This window comes from Lontra canadensis, unplaced genomic scaffold (assembly GCF_010015895.1).
Source record: "Lontra canadensis isolate GAN:19392208 unplaced genomic scaffold, GSC_riverotter_1.0 scaffold38, whole genome shotgun sequence".
Classification (NCBI taxonomy): Eukaryota; Metazoa; Chordata; class Mammalia; order Carnivora; family Mustelidae; genus Lontra; species Lontra canadensis.
Genome location: NW_022631032.1, coordinates 5,294,988 through 5,312,995, shown reverse-complemented (window position 1 = coordinate 5,312,995; position 18,008 = coordinate 5,294,988). Strand labels below are relative to the sequence as shown.

The 18,008-nt window shown below is 46.2% G+C and overlaps 1 protein-coding gene across 22 annotated transcripts in view; it reads left to right on the top strand.

Annotated features, from left to right (window-relative positions):
- The window catches only part of KALRN (kalirin RhoGEF kinase), a 658,233-nt gene that overhangs the window by 56,505 nt on the left and 583,720 nt on the right, over positions 1 to 18,008 (top strand). For 2 of the 22 annotated variants that reach the window (XM_032869457.1, XM_032869456.1), the window contains exon 1: positions 8,177 to 8,361. The exons of 17 other annotated variants lie outside the window; for them this stretch is intronic. In XM_032869457.1, the coding sequence (XP_032725348.1) occupies positions 8,295 to 8,361 (67 nt within the window). In that variant the 5' untranslated portion in view covers positions 8,177 to 8,294. Of the gene's footprint in view, positions 1 to 8,176; positions 8,362 to 18,008 lie in introns of those variants that run through there. 3 more of the 22 variants (XM_032869473.1, XM_032869471.1, XM_032869459.1) reach the window with 2 other exon arrangements.

The following is an 18,008-nucleotide window of genomic DNA, read 5'->3' as shown; positions in this document are numbered from 1 at the left end:
AGACTCCAAGAACAGTTTTATTTATTCTTGACTCCATTATCATTTTTTTTTTAATTGTGCTATGTTAGTCACCATACAGTATAGCATTGGTTTTTGAGGTAGTGTTTCATGATTCATTGTTTGCATATAACACCCAGTGCTCCATGCAATCTGTCCCTCCTTAATACCCATCACTGGGCTCAATCATTCCCCCATCCCCCCTCTTAAGAGTTCTTTTAAAAAGTTAGGTAATATAGTCCAAAGGTCAAAATTCAAAAGGTGTAGAAAGATATACAGTGACTTATTTCACTCAGCATAATCTGGGTGTGGTGTATAACCAATGAATCTTGGAACACTGAAAAAAATAAAACAAAATTAAGATGTTAAAAAAATACATACAGTGAAAAGCATTCCTTTCACTGCTGTCATCCAGCCCTTATTCTCTTTATGTGATTGGTATACACTTCAAGAGATTAAAAAAATAATCCCTATACAAGTCAATATATTGAGCTTTGTGTCTAAATGCTTAGGAGAAACTTCCCACCCTTAGACTATAAAAACTTTTCTTCTTGAAGTTGGATGGTTTGTTCTTCATGGCTATCCTTAAGTAGGCCTTCCTGTGTACCTGCTACTAGGCCAGACTGGTGGGCTTTCAGGGAAGCCGTATCATCAGAGGACAGGGAAACTCACACGGAGAGCTCCAGAGACTTTCCCACCTCCTCCGTGCAGAGGGTCATCTACATGGTTCCTTTGGGCATCGTCAAAGGATTTTTCATAATTGAATCTTTCTTAGAACTTTCCAACTTTGCAGCAGAGGGAAGAAGCCAGATGAATTGGAGCAGTTGGGCAAGTAAGATCCAGAAATGTGCTCCTGCCTGAAGCGGGGGTAGAGAAGATCAGGCATCCGGTGTCATGACTTGTCCCTGACTCAGGGCTTCGGAAGGGCCACTTGGCTTAGAGTTGTCCTCAGTGGCAAAACTAACACTGGGGATTTTTTGTTTTTGTTTTTTCTGGTTTATCTGTCTACTCAGGTCGTATGCTTTGAGAATTCCAACCTGATAGGAGCTTGTTTTCTATTGTAAGAGAATGCACCAGGTTCATGAAGCACCTAGTATATATTAGGGACAGGGCTTCATATTTTCTATATGTTATTTTGTTTTTTTCTTCCTGAAGGTCATTCAGATTTTGTAAGATCAATCTTATCTTTATCTAAAAGATGGAGAAAGTTAAATGTATAGAAGTTAAGTGATTTGTCTCGAGTTACTCAGCTAGAAGAAGGGATTTGAAATTTGGGATTTGAACCCATTTGGTCTGATTCCAAAGCTTAAGCCCTTTCCCAACACTGAGAAGACTTAAAATTAGCAGTATAAACAGATTAGAAAGAGATTATTTATAGATTTATGGGAATTAGTTATTTTTAAGAACCATAAGCAGAATTCATTTTCTGAAAAGTAAAGTGATCATGGCAATGGATTCTTTTCTTTTTGAACATGAGGGCCAAGAAAGAGAGAATTGAACTTGGTCAGTGTGTAGCTACTCTGGTTACCCATTCCTGGGGTGGGGAGCCGGGGTGAGGGTGTTCAGGTGTGTCAGATGTTCTGATGTGATAGTAGGTTGCCCTATGGAGCACTCACAGATTATACATTATCCCTGAAAGAAAAAACCCCATTAGAGTACAGAAAAAGATGTTTAGTTCTAGATTTATGCCAACCAAGATGTTGTATTCCTCTGATGGGACCGTGGGCTCTCTCTGATCCTGTTTAACTTCATATTCATTATTTTCAACCCCGGTTATCATAGTCTGTTGCCTGATTTTATGAGGGGGGGATGTGAGGAGAGGGGCTATTTGGAAAAGTTCTTGAGATGAGAAGGCATGAGATGAAGAGAGAAGGGAGAGAATTCTCTACAGTAGGACTCCCTGTGGGCTGGGCGAGGAGGTGTGAGATTTCAGCTGCGGTGACTGATGACGTAGGTTTTCCTGATTCTGTGTTGGTGAACTGCAGGAATTAAGAGATGAGAGGAAGAGTTCAGAGAAAACTCACCAGGGTGAATGGACCCCAAGGTTGAGGTGCCCCGCGGTCTTTTGAGTCATACCACCTCGGGTGAAGGCACTGTTCTTAGTGGAGGTAAGATGGAGGCAGCACCTTACTGGCTATGAGAGAAACACAGGAGATAATAAAGAACTCTCTGGGCTGATTACCTAGGTCTCTTGGGTCGGGTTCTGAGGTGTTCTTCCCAACTAGTGGCTTTTTTTTTTTCTTCTTCAAGAAGAACTACTTTATAATTTTGGTGCTTTAGAGCGAGAAGGTGCCTACCAGCTAATGATGTTCTGAGTAGGAAATAGGAGGTCAGGGGAGTGAGTTGTGGAGAATAGTGGAGGAACCTGATGAAGGATGACTTAACAGCAAATGCCCGTGAGGCTTAAGGAAGTGTGTCATGGATGCTTCTCCTTGCCCCCGTTATCCCCTGCCACCACACTGCTTATCTAAGGCCCAGACTTCTGCACCCTGCCTTTTAAAAATTTTTTTAACAATTGAATAAATTCACTTGTCATTCCAAATCATAATTTGCGCAAATTAAGCTCTTTAACACCGATCATGTACATATACAAACATCCTCAAAATTAAATGTTAATTTGCTAACAAAGAGTAAGATGTTAATTTAGCATCTCCGATGGTGGTAGAAACACACCATATTATTTTTTTTCCATTTCCTTTTTTTATTGAGGTATAATTGACAAATTAGTTTTAAGCGTACAACATAGTGATTTGATATTTGTATATATTGCAGAATGAACACCACAATAAGTCTAGTTAATGTCCACCACCATATATAGTTACAATTTTTTTTTTGTTATAAGAACTTTTAAAATCCACTCTTAACAACTTCCAAATATGCAATATGGTATTATTAATAATAGTCACTGTGTTGTACATTACATCTCCATGACTTACTTATTTATTTTTTTTAAAGATTTTATTTATTTATTTGACAGAGAGAGCACAAGCAGGGGAGCTAATGGTGGGCAGAGGCAGAGCGAGAAGCAGACTCCCTGCTGAGCAGAGAGCTTAACGTGGGGCTTGATCTCAGGACCCTGGGATCATGACCTGACCTGAAGGCAGATGCTTAACTGACTGAGCCACCCAGACACCCTGACTTATTTATTTTATAACTGGAAATTTGTACCTTTTTACCACTTTCACCTATTTGTCCTCCCCCTCTCCTCTGGTAAACACCAGTATGTTCTCTGTATTTATGAGCTTTATTCCCCCCTTGCTTTGAAGCAGTATCTTTTGCGAAAATGTAAATACTCCCCAAGGGCCTAAATGTAAAGATCTCATCACGAGAACCTTAGAGGGGATGAGATTTTCATGATACTTTCCACAGACCTGGGATGGTTAAGCTTTGAAGAGGTAGAGAAAGAGAGGATGAGTCTGGCTCTTGGGGCAGAAGGTGGGAGTTTTGGGGTGGTGTGCTGTGGTTGGATATTCAGGGCAATATAGGGTTCTATTGAGTGGCAGGGGTAGAGGGAAGAACTGTAAATACTCAGAGCAGAGGGAAGGGAGGGATTGCATCTCCTCCATTAAACAGTTTGCTTTAGTGCCCCGTGCGATGAAAGGTTGTGTGCAGGCTTCATGAGCAGGGGCTCCCTGGCCAAGGGAGAGTTAAAGATCTCAGCGGAGGCTGGAGGTGAGCAAGGATGAAAGCGACACAAAAGCCAGGGCAAGGCAGGCTAATTAGCTTCTGCCTTTCCCTCCTGCTGCCTGGCCTGATATTTGAGGTGACATTTAAAGTTATTGTGCAGATGTGCAGTGGACCCAGGGCAGAATGAGCGCTTTCTTGAGCCTGTGGGGAGATGAAGCTGATTTCTCCCCCTCCCAGCGGGCAGCTTCTTAAGCCCTTCCATTAGGCCCTCTAGTAGGCCTTGGGAGGTGGGACCTCCCCTTACCTTCCAGGGGGCCCAGAATCTCCCTCCTTACTGGACTCTTGGGGTGTGTGGGGAGTTAAGTCCACACTAGAATTCAACCAGAAGAGTTAAATAAAGTCAGGGCTGCGTGTAAGAGAGGAGAGCTGGGGACAGAATCATCTGGGGAGCTTGTTATATATGCAGGCCTCTGGGACTGAGGCCTAGTTTTCTACGTGGATAACAACCCTCTGAGGTGATTCTGCTGCCCATTAAACTCTGAGAGCCTCTGAGGTAGAGAAGGAATGAGGTTAGCTGGGAAAGGCCTCTTGGGAGAGGTGGACTTGAATTTCAACCTGATAGGTGATACTCGTCATAGGTGCTGTCCTCAGGTGTGGACCGAAGGAGCCTCTTGACCTGGGCACACCAGGCTCTCCTAGGAGAGCTTGGTCAGGGTCCTTCCCATCCCATGGATGGTGTCCCAGAGAATGTACTGCCACAGGCTTCACTTCACCACTAGGGTGCTCATCGCCAGGGGGACAGAAGTGGTGTGGGAGGTGGCTGAGGATGGTGTCTGTTAGAGTGTTTGATTCATGTTGCAACTGAAGCACAGCTTGTAGGGCAAAATGGCAGCCTGATGGAGCTCACTTCCTGGGGCGGGGCGGGGGGAAGAGCTCCATGTTGGCGGATTGTCTCTGTTCTGATACCCATCCACGCTGCCTCCTGTGTGGTTTTCCCTTGTCTCAATGCCCCATGTGTCTCAGGAGCTGGCCGGTGCTGCTGTGGGAATGGCGGTCATCATCCCAGGAGATGAGTGGGAACAATTGGGGACACGATTGGTTCTCTCCTCCCTCCATGCTGTTTGCCTTCTGCTCCATACACTGTGCTTGCTTTATCTGATCAGGAACACAGTGTTTTCATGTTGGGGCGGGTGGAGAGAGGGAGAAAGAACAGTGCCAAGTTAAGAAGAAGGAACACTGAAGAGAAGGCGACATATCTATGATGTGACCTCGAGTAACCAGTGAGCCTCTTGGTGGGCATCAGCCCTCTGGAATGGACAGACCGTTGCTGACCTGGAGAGGCCGTTTGCCCCTGGAGAGTATGTCCCTGTAGCCAGCTAGGGAGGCTGGAGGGACCATACTAATGGGAATGGTCATGCTTGCTTTGGCCATGATGAAAGAAGCAGCCACTGAGAAAGCATTGTTTAAGAGAAAATAATGCCAACTAAACTTAGTAAAGCTATGTCCTGGCCAGTCCCCCATCCTTTCTAATTGCACTACAGCTAAATGGCAACTCGCTGTTTTATTCAACGACTGGAGGGGCTGCATTTACACTAAGGCTTAGGAAGCTCCATGGGGGTTGGAAAAATGAGCATTGGTGGGCCGGGGAGTTCTAAGGAGCCCAGCTTGATTGATTGGGGCTGGTTTTAGTAAAATTCCCAGCTGAATGGGTTCATCCTGGGCCTGACCCAACAGGTAATGCTTATGTTCCTAAGTTCACAGTTTGTGGGGGAAGTGCTTTCCACCCATACTGTTCTTTAACACATTTATTTCCTTTCTCTTTCTGAAAACAAAGCTGTGTGGAATTGCCCTTGGTTACCAGAGGGAGGAGAACAGGGCCAGCTGCTTTCTCTAAGCCAAGAGTGGGTCATGGAACAGAAGACTCTGGTCTACACAGTGTCCACACAGTCACCGGAACCTTCTTCCCTCAGCCCATCTCTGTCTGGGTCTCCTGCATGGTGGGTGAGCCATGTGTGGCTTCCTCGGTCCCCCATTTCAGATTTCTCCCAAGTTGTGTTATAGCAAGCCTCCGTCAGCATTCTTATGTGGAGATGCTCTCCCTTGGCAGCCACAGCCAGGAGCTAAAGAAACGTGTAAACGGGCATTAGTGAGGCCTGCTTGCCCATGGTGTGGCCTTACAGTGTCCTGGAAGAGCCCCCTGTTGGGAAGCAGCCCTGTTCCCCAGGTCCTGCCCTTCTGGGAGGGCTTCCATTGCTCTGGGAAATGTGTCACAGTTACTCAGGGAACATTCCAGAGCCCTGGAAACTCTCTTTGGGAGGACACAGATGGTACAGATCTCTTTCTCAGCCCAGTTACCTACTAGGCACTCGATGGTAAGCAAGTTGTTGAACCTCTTGGAAGGCAGCTTCTCTCTGCTGTAGCCTGGGGGAAATGATCCCTATCCTATAGACCTTGCAGGGCTGCTCAGAGACCCAGAGGAGATGATGGATGTGACTGTCCTTTGTGGGCTACAGAGTACTGGCTACACCTGAATGATGGATTCTGTTGCTTAGGAAGGAAGGGGGAGGCTCCGCGGTCAGTGCACTTCTGTCTGGAGAGAGGAGGGACTTGCATTCTTGTGTGAACTACAGGCTGGAGTCTTGACCATTTAAGGTAATAACAAAATAATACTAGCAGATTCTGAGAGGTGGCTTTTAGGCAGTGTGTCCGCTCAGTCCCACTGCTACCCTTTCTGAAGGGACCATGAGGCAGTGGTGGTGCTGATGCAGGGGGTGGCAGAGGAGGGGGGAGATTGTGGCCATACTCGCTTTCTCCTCTCTCTCCCTCCTAGCTCATAACCCACCCCCAGCCCCACCCCAGCCTCCCCCTCAGTCTGAGTTCTTCCCCAATCTGCAGCCCTGTCTCATCTGGAAGGCCTAAGCTCCTGGGAAGGGCAAATGCTGAGGGAGGACTGCTCCCACCAGCTGCCCAGCAGAGACCAGGAGGCCAGGGAAGCCAACATTTCTGTTAGGACAGTGAGAAGGCATTGCTGGCATGGGCCGAGTGAAAAAAGCTGTGGCTGGGTAGTTTTGGGGCTTAGAGAACAAGGTTGTCCTGGACCTAGAGTCCCCTTGGGCTTTATTTCTGTGAGCAGGCCTCCTGGTCACCAGGGGCACAGCCTCACCCTGTGGGTGGCCAGTCAGTCCACTGTCAAATGGGCTCCCAGCAGGACAAGTACAGAGAGCCCTGTCGTCTTCCTATACGCCTTAGGGTGTGCCCAGGGACTCGGATGCCATGGTGCGTTCTGCTCTTTGCCATTAGAATGAAATGGTGTGTCAGGAGGGCACGTGATGGGATGGGCACTGGGTGTCATACACAACTGATGAACTATTGAACTCTACATCTGAAACTAATGACGTACTATATGTTGGCTAATTGAATTTCAATAAAAAAAAAAAAAAAACAGAAAGAATGAAATTGTGTGGCATTCCCAGACTCACTTGCCTGTTCGTCCTTCAGGTAGTAAATACTCGAGCACTTGCAAAGTTCAAGGCACTATACGAAGTACATAGGGGGATACAATGGTGGTTACAAAGCACTTCCTATCTTCATGGATTTTATGATCGAATATGGGAGCAGAGTCTTATACAAGGAGAAAGTGAAATGGAATATAAAGGGGGAAGACCTGGCTTGGCAGCCTGATTTGTGGCATTTGAAGTAGACTTTGGGAAAATCAGAGGAAGCCATGGTATTGTCTGGAAGAGAAGGAGCAAGGGCCGGAGGTGGGAAACCACAGAATGTATGGATGTGTGGGAACTGAGAAGCTGGTGAAAAGGAGAGGGGTTGGCAGGGAAGGGGGACAAACCCTTGAGCACCGCTCTCCCAGAAATGGTGCCTCCTTCCTTTACCTAGAACTTCACAATACCTTTGTGGGGCAGATGTTCTTTTCTCTGATTTACAAGGAGGAAGCTAGGGCTTAGGGAGTTGAAGAAACTTGGTTGAGGCCAAGCAACTGTTAAGTGATAGCAGGATTTGAACCCATGACTGGGTGACTTCAGAGCCTGTCCTATCTCCACTGTAACAGAGGATCCCTGAATGGACGTAGGGAGAAAGGGTTTGTGACTCTTTTCTGCTACTGTGGACCTTGCATTCTTGGGCAGGAGTGTCTGTGGTCCTTGTGGAGTGAGGCAGTCAGGCTGTGGGTTTTCTGGGCTGGTCTTAGAGTCCTGGATGGCTGAGCTCCTGCCTTCCTACCCCAGTCCCATTAGGGGAGCTGCTGGCCTCTGGTGGGGGAGGCAGGGGAAGGCAGGATGGTGGGAGATTCTGGAATGAAATTCAAGACGTGGCCTAGAGTGTGGATTTTCATTCCCAAGTCCACCTCTCAACCTTGCCTCTTTGTGACAGCCCTGCTGGCTCCCCTCCCCCTGCATCTCTGACCTCCCCTTGGGCCCCTGCAGGCTAGGTCTGCACAAGGCGGCGGTGTTCTGCACTTGTTCCTTTGTTGCTGCGAAACGGCTCAGGCACAGTCAGCCTCTGTGTGGGAGGACTGGTGGCTGTCTTCGCAGGCGGGCATTTGCTCAGAGCAGGCTGCGTGCGAGCCCAGCGGCAAGGAATTCCGGCCTCCTCGACTCGGTGGTGGTGGGATGAGGCTCTGCTGAGGGACTGGCTGTGAAGGATGACTTCAGGGTGGGATGACGGACCGCTTCTGGGACCAGTGGTATCTCTGGTACCTTCGCTTGCTCCGGCTGCTGGATCGAGGTATTCCTGAGTGAGTGTGCGTGTGTGTGCACGCGTGTGAAAGAGAGACGGAGGCAGAAAACACACACACACACACACACACACACACACACACACGGAGAAAGACATGGAGCGCGGGCAGCGGGGAGCAATAAGAGAAAGAACAGGGAATGAAACAGGCTCGTGGCCAGCCCGTGGAAAGTAAAGAAAGGCTGTTTTCCTTGGGTCATTGCTGACCCAGCTGGGAATTGGGATCACAGGGCCATTTGGGAGCATCTGTATATCAGGATCTCATTTCTTGCTGGGCTTTTTTTTTTTTTTTTTTCTTTTAATCAAGCTCTGTATCATAGTCGAAGAGTTAAGCCCTGTGTTGCAGGGCTTTCGATAGAACACTCTGGGAAGCAGTGTAGCAAGGAGAATGGTCCCTGCAGCAAGAACCTGGGGGCAAGCCGATGGAGGACCCAAATCTCAGCTGTGCCACTTACCAGCAGCTCTGTGATCTTCGGCTGATTGATGTGACTTTTCTGAGCTTGCTTCCCCATCTGTAAAATGGGCTTTGGAAGACCTATTTGCTAGGGTTGTTGTGGAATTATTATTTAATTTATATCTGTAAAACATGTAACATCTGGTACATAATAGGTGCTTTGTAAATGTTCATTTCCTCTTCACACACCTCTCAGCATCATGGAGCTATTATAGCGCCTGTGCTGAGGACAGCTCCCTTTGTAGATTATCTGTAGATGGAGCTGGTTCAGAATTTGTAGTTTGTAAAAAGAAAAGGGCAAGTCAGTTTTGTTCCTCAGGTTAATCTGACCTTAATGCATTTCACCCTCACATATTCATGTGATTTAAATCTCCTGATAATGTGATGCAAATCCAAACATTCTGTTTAAGGGAAAGCCACTGTTAACTTGGTTGAGTAATTGATTTTTTAAAAACGTGGAGGCCTATTTTTAAAAGCTTTGGTTTCTTTAAGAGGTTTTGGCAAGAATGAGCTCAAACCCCTGGTAGAAAAGATGGTCCTAGGGAAGCCCTGCTATATACCCCAAGGTGGGTTCCTCTCCAGTGGGAACATCCTTAGGTATGCCGGGAGGTCAGTGCCAGGTGGAAGCAGAAAGCTGCCAAGAGCAGGTGAACCAGGGCTCTTATCGGGGAGAAATCAAAGATGGAGGAAACCAAACCAGCACATGTGAAAGGCAGTCTCTCGCTGGCACTGAGAAACAGGCTGGTGGGAGCTGGAACTGGAGAGGAGATGAGAGTTTTAGGAGAGCCAGAACTTCTTACAGGTGGAGATCACAGACGGGGCAATGGGAGATCACGAGTGTGAATCCCCCTTATCTGTGTGAACTCAGGCAAGTTACTTAAACTCTCTGTGCCTCCTTTCCTTCCTTGTAAACAAGGATGCTGATGGTAATGGTACTAGTAGCACTGACTCAGAGCGTTCCTGCAAGGCTTCAGTGAGAAACTAAAAGTAAAGTACTTTATCCTAGTGCTTGGCATGAAAAAAATGACCCTTTGAGCTTAGTTTTTATCACCAGGACAGTTCATCCTCACTCTCATGCAGATAATGTGAGAAAGACAGGGACAGGTGGCATGTAATAACCAGGAGCAGAGAAGAGTCTAATTAAGAATTATTAGAGGCTCTGAGACAATTTATACTTACGTGAATTAAAACAAAATTCAAACTAACATATGCTAATTGTAAGAAGAAATGAGGTGTTACTGTATAAACTATAATAATAATTTATTTTTACTTTTTAGAAAATGCTTGAATCCACGGATTGCAAACTTAGATTCAAGTTCTGGCTCCATTACTTTCTAAGTGCCCTTGAATACATGGTTTGCTCTCAAATGGAACCTCAGTTTGTTAATTTGAAAAATGGGAATATTAATACCAATACCTGTATTACAGAATTTGGGGGACATTTCTTATGTTAGTACATGTAAAAGTATCAAGGGTTCTTAGAAATGTCAGGTTAATAAACTGATGGATTAACCTGTGTCCCCGGACAGCAGAAGTTGGTTGCCAGAATCGTGTGTTATTCCACAGAACTTTTGTCTTCCTGTATGGGCACAGTTGAAAGCTTATGGCCTTTCATAAACAGTGCCTCTAGGGGTTTCTTTATTATGGGGCTGTAGACTAGTGCCTTCTGACTGTAGAATATCTTATCTCTAGGCTTTCAGGGGCTGCCCAGTTCTGGTTAGTGAGTATCTTAGTATTACACATACATATGGGTGCACACTCACATCTGTATTCAAGCAGAAGTTTTGGCTGTAGAACCCCCCTCTAGAAGCTAATGTTAGCTAGCCTTGTATAGACGGTGGCATGGTAGACGAGCTAACTCGTGGGACATGCTCAGTAAATATTTGCTGAATGGATGGATGGATGAATGATGAGCCCGTCCTTCTGGGCAGTGAACAAAGTTCTCTTAGATCTCTCTTTAGTGTATCAGAATTTAGCTCCCTTCATCTGTTTTGGATTTCGTGTCATTTCACCCTCATCGTTGTCATGCCTCATGTCATCTCAAAAGTAGCAGGTCTCAAAAAAATGAGCAGAGGATAAGAAATGAGAAGAAGTGGGCAATGAGGAGTTTAGCCTAGGAAATTGAAATAATCGACAGGCTCTGTGGTACCTGAGTCATTCTCTTGGCTGTGACTGAGGGATAAACGAATCTGTGATTTGACACATCTAGGAAGAGGGAGGAAACAGAACACATCAGGGAGCGGAAATAAACTTTACTGAGAACTGACGGTTCGTGCTTGGTGATTGCAGACAAACCTTTTGTCTCCCCCATCATTGTTCAGTTAAGGGCAGGGACCTTAAAAAAGAAAAGGGATTGTTTTTCAGGGCTGTATTCACTGTATGTAGAGATTTGTATGGTACGGAACTACCAGCTTGCTCAGACATGATCATTTTGATGGGTTATTTTGTTAATAGCCTCCGCTGTTTTACAGTGTTTCTTACTGGACGTCTGTCACTTCTGCTGCCAGGCAGTAACTGAGGACATGGTTCCTGTGGTGGGGACTGTCCATAGAAGGAAAGGAGCTCATACAGATAAGAAACACGATTAGTATAGAAGAGAAGTAACATCGATTTTTGTGCTTGTTGAGTTTTGGCATTTCCATGGGGCCCGCCACGACACATGAGGTGGGGTCTTACATTTCTTTGTTTACCTGCAATCATTTTGGAGTGAAGGAGGAAGAGTGTAAAGACTGGTGGCTCCTTCTTCACGGGGCACTGGGCAGTGTTTCTCACTGTAGGGGAAGTCTGCTGCTGGTTGTCCGTGAGATGATTTTAGGTGACTTACAGACATTGCCAGAGGATCTCTTGCTGGTCACCGCCTGACCCTGTCCAGCAGACAATCTGTTCTGTCCAGTGTCTGCTTCTGCTCTGCTGTCCCCCCACCTCATGTGACATAGGCCCTCCTTAGCCCCACTCATCTTCCAGAGAGCCCCTCCCCTCTGCCAGCCCAGCTTTGGTCTCACGCTCCACCCTGCCTTCATCTCCGGCCCCAGCTGCCTGCCCCACCCAGCCACCCTGCTCCCTCAGCCCTTCTTCCTCCCTAGGGCTCCTTTATAGGCATGGCCTCATACCACTTGCTGCCTGTGACCCCATTCTCTGGCGTTTTTCTGCTAGTCTCCGACCCATTACCAGGCTTCCTGTTCTCCCCACCCTATGCCTGTGCTGACTTTGCCCTGTATCCTGTATCTTCAGACTCTCCCTGCTACCTGCCTCGTGCGCTTTTCCCACTCAGGAGCTCCCATCCTGTCTTCTTTCGCTCTTGTCTTTTTACATCAGCTTGTCTTTACCGTCAGTCCACTAGTTTCTTTTTAAAAATAAATGTAATCGGGGTGCCTGGATGGCTCAGGCATTAAGTGTCTGCCTTTGGCTCAGGTCTTGTTCTCAGGGTCCTGGGATCGAGCCCCACATTGGGCTCCCTGCTCAGCGGGAAGCCTGCTTCTCCTTCTCCCACTACCCTTGCTTGTGTTCTCTCTCTCGCTGTGTCTTTCTCTGTCAAATAAATAAATAAATAAAATCTAAAAAAATAAAAATAAAAATAAGTATAAGTAAAAAGGAATTGATTTAAAATACTCTCAAGGAAATAACTGTAGGAGATATATGAATATGGCGATATGGTGTCAGAAGTTCATAAATGACTGATGTGTGGAAAACTTAAGTGATATGACTTTACAACATAGGTTTCAGATGGCTTATTTCTTGGTGCTTTGTCCTTATTCCTGTAGCTACTACACAGTGCTTTGGGTTCTGGACCAGAAACCAACTGGTCTTACCCTTGGATGTACATTAGAATCACCCCGATGCTCTTAGATAGTGCAGTGTCCCGTTCCTCCCTTCCCACCACCCTCCCCAAGCCAATTAAGTTAGACTCACTGGAAGGGGGGTGGATGTTGGCATTTTTAAGGGCTCTGCAGGTGATTCTGATGGAGCTGGGCTTGAGGACTGCTCATTGCTGTTCTGTAATATGGATGCCAGAGAGTAAAGGCAAAAATAACTCTTCAGCAAAATAATGGAAGAAATGAGAAAATCAGTCACTATATGAAAATAATAAGCACAGGACTCAACATAGGAATGAACACAATCTTTTGAGTATAATTCATGCAACTTTGTTCAGAGGCTTCACTGCAACGATGTTCTATCACTGCCTGACTAAACCTTGCCTTTCCTTCATATTTCTGGGAATAGACCTTACCTGTGTGCAGGATGCTGTCTGTCCCCAGTTTGCTCTGGGGCTTTGGCTCTCTGTTCTGGCTGCCTAGGGCTTGGGAGATTGCGACGACAGTTTGTGAGAGTAACTTTCCTAAAGCCTTTAGTGTTGGGCTCTAGTTCAGCCAGAAATCTTCTGTTTCTCACCAAAGCCCCCCTCTCCCTGTGCAGCTGTTCTCCCTTGCCTCAACCTTTGCATCTCCTAAATGTTCTAATCCAGGAACTGACTCCAGGAACTGACTCTGCTGGGTACAGTGTAGGGTCAAGAGGCATCTGGGCTTCATGGCTGTGGCTCTCACGCATCCTGACCTTTGATCTCATCCTTCCCATGCTTCTAGCCCTCCTCCTGGCCCTTGGTCTCCCATCACTGTCCTGATGCCCTGTCTGTGGTCTGTTTGCTGCTCAGTAATCTCCCCAGCTCTGGTCCCTCACTAGGTCAGACTTGGTGTCTCTACTTAGTCCATCTGCTTGTGGCCAGACCTGACTACCATGGACTCTGGGATTCTTACCTGGCTTTGGCTTGTCCTGCTCTTGTTAACTCTTGCATATGTGTGCCCAGCTTGGCGTGTGGCTGCTTTGTGCCAGCCTTTATGATTTATTCCTTCCCTCCTGTGGTCTGTGGGAAAAAGAAGAGAAAAGCGCACAGCATGTGCATGAAAAGTGTTGGATGGCTCTCCTGCACTGGGCTAATTAGAGGAGTTTGGGTTGTAATCACCTTCCAGTTTGAGTGGAATATTCATACAATATATAAAGAAGTTACTTTAACTTAGCTTTTCCTTTTTTTTTTTTTAAGATTTTAATTATTTATTTTAGAGGGAGAGAGAGAGAGAGAGAGTGCACAGAGAGAGAATGAGAAGGAGAAGCAGACTCTCCACTGAGCCGGGAGCCTGATGCAGGGCTCAATCCCAGCACACTGGGATCATGATCTGAGCTGAAGGCAGATGCTTAACCAACTGAGCCACCCAGGTGCCCTTTAACTTAGCTTTTAAAGTTGCAAATAGATATCTCATATAGTTATTTGATTGGCTTTTGGCACAAGGCTACTTTTCTAAAGGGACCAAGTGTTTTGTCCAATAAACAGTTTGAACAGAGCACAGCTGGAAACGCCATCCCAGGCAATTCTTTGTTGCTCCACACCAGAATCTCTCCAGAAACCTCCGTATTTTTCTGTGCTTCCACAAAAAATGCTCCAAGCCTCTCCTTATAGTTAATCCACATCTTTCCCGTTCTACACCTGGCAACCCTTATGTCCCGCAGAAAGAGCTACCCCAATCCACTCTACCTCATTCTGTTTGGAAGCAGGTGGGCACTATTCCATGGCCCACAGTGTGCTCCTATGGAGAGTAGCAAGACACGTCTCATGTGGCTGTTGTGGGTGCCAAAGGAGTTAGTGTGTGCGGCATCACCTGCGTGGAAGAAGTGCTTGGCAGTACATGTGGTTCTCCCAGATTTCTGCCACTTTTAGGAGCTTTGTTACTTCTCCCAGAGTGGGGGTGGGGTCCTTTCCCTCCACTGAGAGCAGAGCTTCTCCGAGTTTAAGTCTTTGTCCCACCACCCCTTTATATTCTTACCCACACACCTAGTTCAAAGTGATTTCTTATAAGTCACTTTGGCTAGAAGAGTATCTGAACTCTCCAGAGAACAAAGGAAAGGTCCTGATTATCATGGCATTGTTAAGAAAAAAGAACTGTAATGATTTGACAGTTCGAACATCTTATTCCTGTTGGTCTTCATGATATCTCTCCGAGATAGATTACTTTAGTGCCCATTTCACAGATGGGATATAATCTTATAGAGGTTAAGTACCTGGCTAAAGTCACAGAGCTGGGGCGCCTGGGTAGCTGAGTTGGTTAAGCAACTGACTTCGACTCAGGTCATGATCCTGGAGTCCCGAGATCAGGTCCCACATCAGGCTCCCTGCTTGCCAGGGAGTCTGCTTTTCCCTCTCCCTCTCATTCTCTCTCTCTCTTTCTCAAATAAATAAAATAAAATAAATCTTTAAAAATATAAAGTCACAGAGCTGCTAAGGGAAGAGTCAAGATCCAGGACCCCTGACTCCCATCTGGATTAAGTTCTTTCTCTACCTGCTATGGTGCAGGTGGGAAGACACCCACTTTTCTCTTTCTCCAGCACATGTGTTAAAATGGGGTTTCTGCCTGCTTCCCCGTCAGCCCAGACGGAGTCTATCGCTGGGATGTCTTGTCTGTGGTGTGAGATCACCAGACAAGATATATCTAGGCCACGTCCTGGGGGAAGGACACCGATAGCTATTCTGTGAGGTGCAGGGGTGGTGTTTCCATCCAGTGGGGTGGAGGTTACTGTGATGTGAGAACAGTAGAGCGGCACTTTTCTCGGTGTGGTGTGGCTTCCCAGGGCCTGTTCTGCTCTCATGGCATATTCAGTGATTGCTGAGAGCCAAGGGGTAATGGGACAGCTGGGTCCCTGGATGGTCAGAAAGCCAGCTGGATTCTCAATGCAAGTGATGAATTTGCCCTTCACCTTGCAGATGGAGGTAGCTTGTTGTTAAAGAATCGTCAAAGCAATAAATATTGTTGGTATTATTACTGGCGGTAGTATCTCCTAAGGGCCTAGACACAGCAGGGAGCATTGCGGGGTAGGAAGTAGGCTTCCTGCCCTCAGAGAGCTTGGAGCTCAAACTCCTGAAAGACTGAGATCCATCTGTAACCTCTGTGAGTCTCTGCTGGCCCGTCTGTGAAACGATGGATTACTTACAAGGTGGATCCCTTCCAGCCATAAGGTTCCATGGTTCTGTGTGGACAATACTTGCAACACCTGCAAAATAATATCCCTGTAATACCTATAATATAGCTGCATGATGCTGTGAGTTATTGTTTCAGGTAGAATTGCTAAAGGAGTGCTATACAATAATAAGAATAATTAGTCTGAATGAAAGAAGTGTTCACTCATTCAGCAAGCATTTTCTGAGGGCCTACTATAGGCTATGCCCTGTTAAGGCTCTGGGAATACAATGCTGAAGAAGATGGTATTCTTTTTTTTTTTTTTTTTAAGGTTTTTTTTTTTTTTTAAGTTTTTTTTTTTTTAAAGCTTTTACTTGTTTATCTCACACAGACAGAGAGAGATTACAAGTAGGCGGAGAAGCAGGCAGAGAGAGGGGGAAGCAGGCTCCCTGCTGAGCAGAGAGCCCGACGTGGGGCTCAAACCCAGGACCCTGAGATCATGACCTGAGCCGAAGGCAGAGGGTTAACTCACTGAGCCACCCAATGTGCCTCAGATAATGGTATTCTTGTACTCATGAAACTTTATAGTCTAGTGGGGGACATGGACAATAACAAATAAAACAACAGATACTACAATGGCAGGTAACATGAGAAGGACAGAACTGAGTTAAGCTTCAGTGGTCCTTGGTTATGAGACTGGAAGTCAGAGAGTATAGACTTTTTGGGGCATCTGTGTGGTAGGAGTTAAACATGGAGAGATAGGCTGGGGCTACCTTGTGAAGATTCTTGCTTGCATGTCAGGTTAAAGGCAAATGATGGCAGGGTATCAGCATTTAATTTAAAAATGTATTGAATGCAAATATATTGAATGATTTCCACATACCAGGCAGGAGGGAGTGTAGGTACTGGGAATACAGACAGCACCAGCACCAGTGGCTAAAAAAGTGAAGAAGTGTAACATGATCTAACCTAATGCTAGTTCCTTCATGCAACTGAAGTGTGTCTATGTTTCTAGAGAGCAGTTAGGGTAGCAGATGCATGGTGTTGAGTGATTGGCCTAAAAGTGATAGTGAAATTGATAGTAGCTCAGGGAAGACAGTACAGGGGGAGGTGTGATTAGTGTAGACTGATCTTGGAAAGTGTAGACATGAGGAGACAGGATCAAAGCGATGAGAGTGTTTCTAAGGGTAGGAGGAGAGCCAGGATACAATAAATTCATGAGAGTAGAGGAGAAGGGACAGTAAGGGAACCTTACTGGTAGGGAGGTGGGGCAACATTGAAGGGTTTGGTGACAGAAGGCTTTGGTGACTACTCACAGCTTTGTTTCAGCAGCCTTGGTGAGGAGAAACCAGATTGCAGTGGGAGGAGATGGTAAAGATGAGGCAGCAGCCAGCACATATTGTTTGTTTGAGAAATATGTCAGAAAATGCAAGGTAAAAATAGAATAGTGGTTGGTGGGACTTTAGGGTCAAATGATGGTTTTGTTAAGGAAGGGAGGCCTGAATGGATTTGAGGGTGGGGTGGGGCAATGACAGGGAGAAGTTTGAAAATGATGTACAGAAATGGATTTATTAATCCATTCAATAAATATTCATTGAGCGCCGACAGCGTTCTGGGCCCTGTGCTATTTGCTGGGGATACAACATGAATAAGGCATGAAGTCTTCATGAAGTTTACATTCCAGTGAGTGAGACAGATAATACACAAGTCCAGCAACAGTTGAATTTATAATAAGAGCTTGTGAAAAATGCTGTAAAGTGCAGCAGTGACCTGGGGGAGGGAGGGATGGGTTGAAAGAAGAGTACAGATGGAAGTGGTAGACCGGAGGAGGCGAATGCTTCCTCTGTTGGAAGGAAGGTGGAAGGAGGTGCTTAGAAAGCTATTTTTAAGTAGAAATCAGAAGAAGAAGAAGAAGAAGAAGAAGAAGAAGAGGAGGAGGAGGAGGAGGAGGAGGAGGAGGAGGAGGAGGGGGGGGGAAGGAGAAAGAGGAAATGCAGTTCAGGTGGCCTTGATATTCTTAGCAGAAGAGTGGGCAATGTCATGGGCTGAGACGGGCTAGGTGGGCTGGGTCAAGACCTCGAAGAGGTCATCACCTGCTTCATTCAAGCCTCCAACAGCACTGTGATGTAGGTGGTGTTATTTTCATTGCATAGATGAGATAACTGAGGGGACTCAGAGAGAGCCTATAACTAGAAAGTACAGGGGTGAGGTGCCAGGAAGGCCAATCACCTGTCTACTCTGCC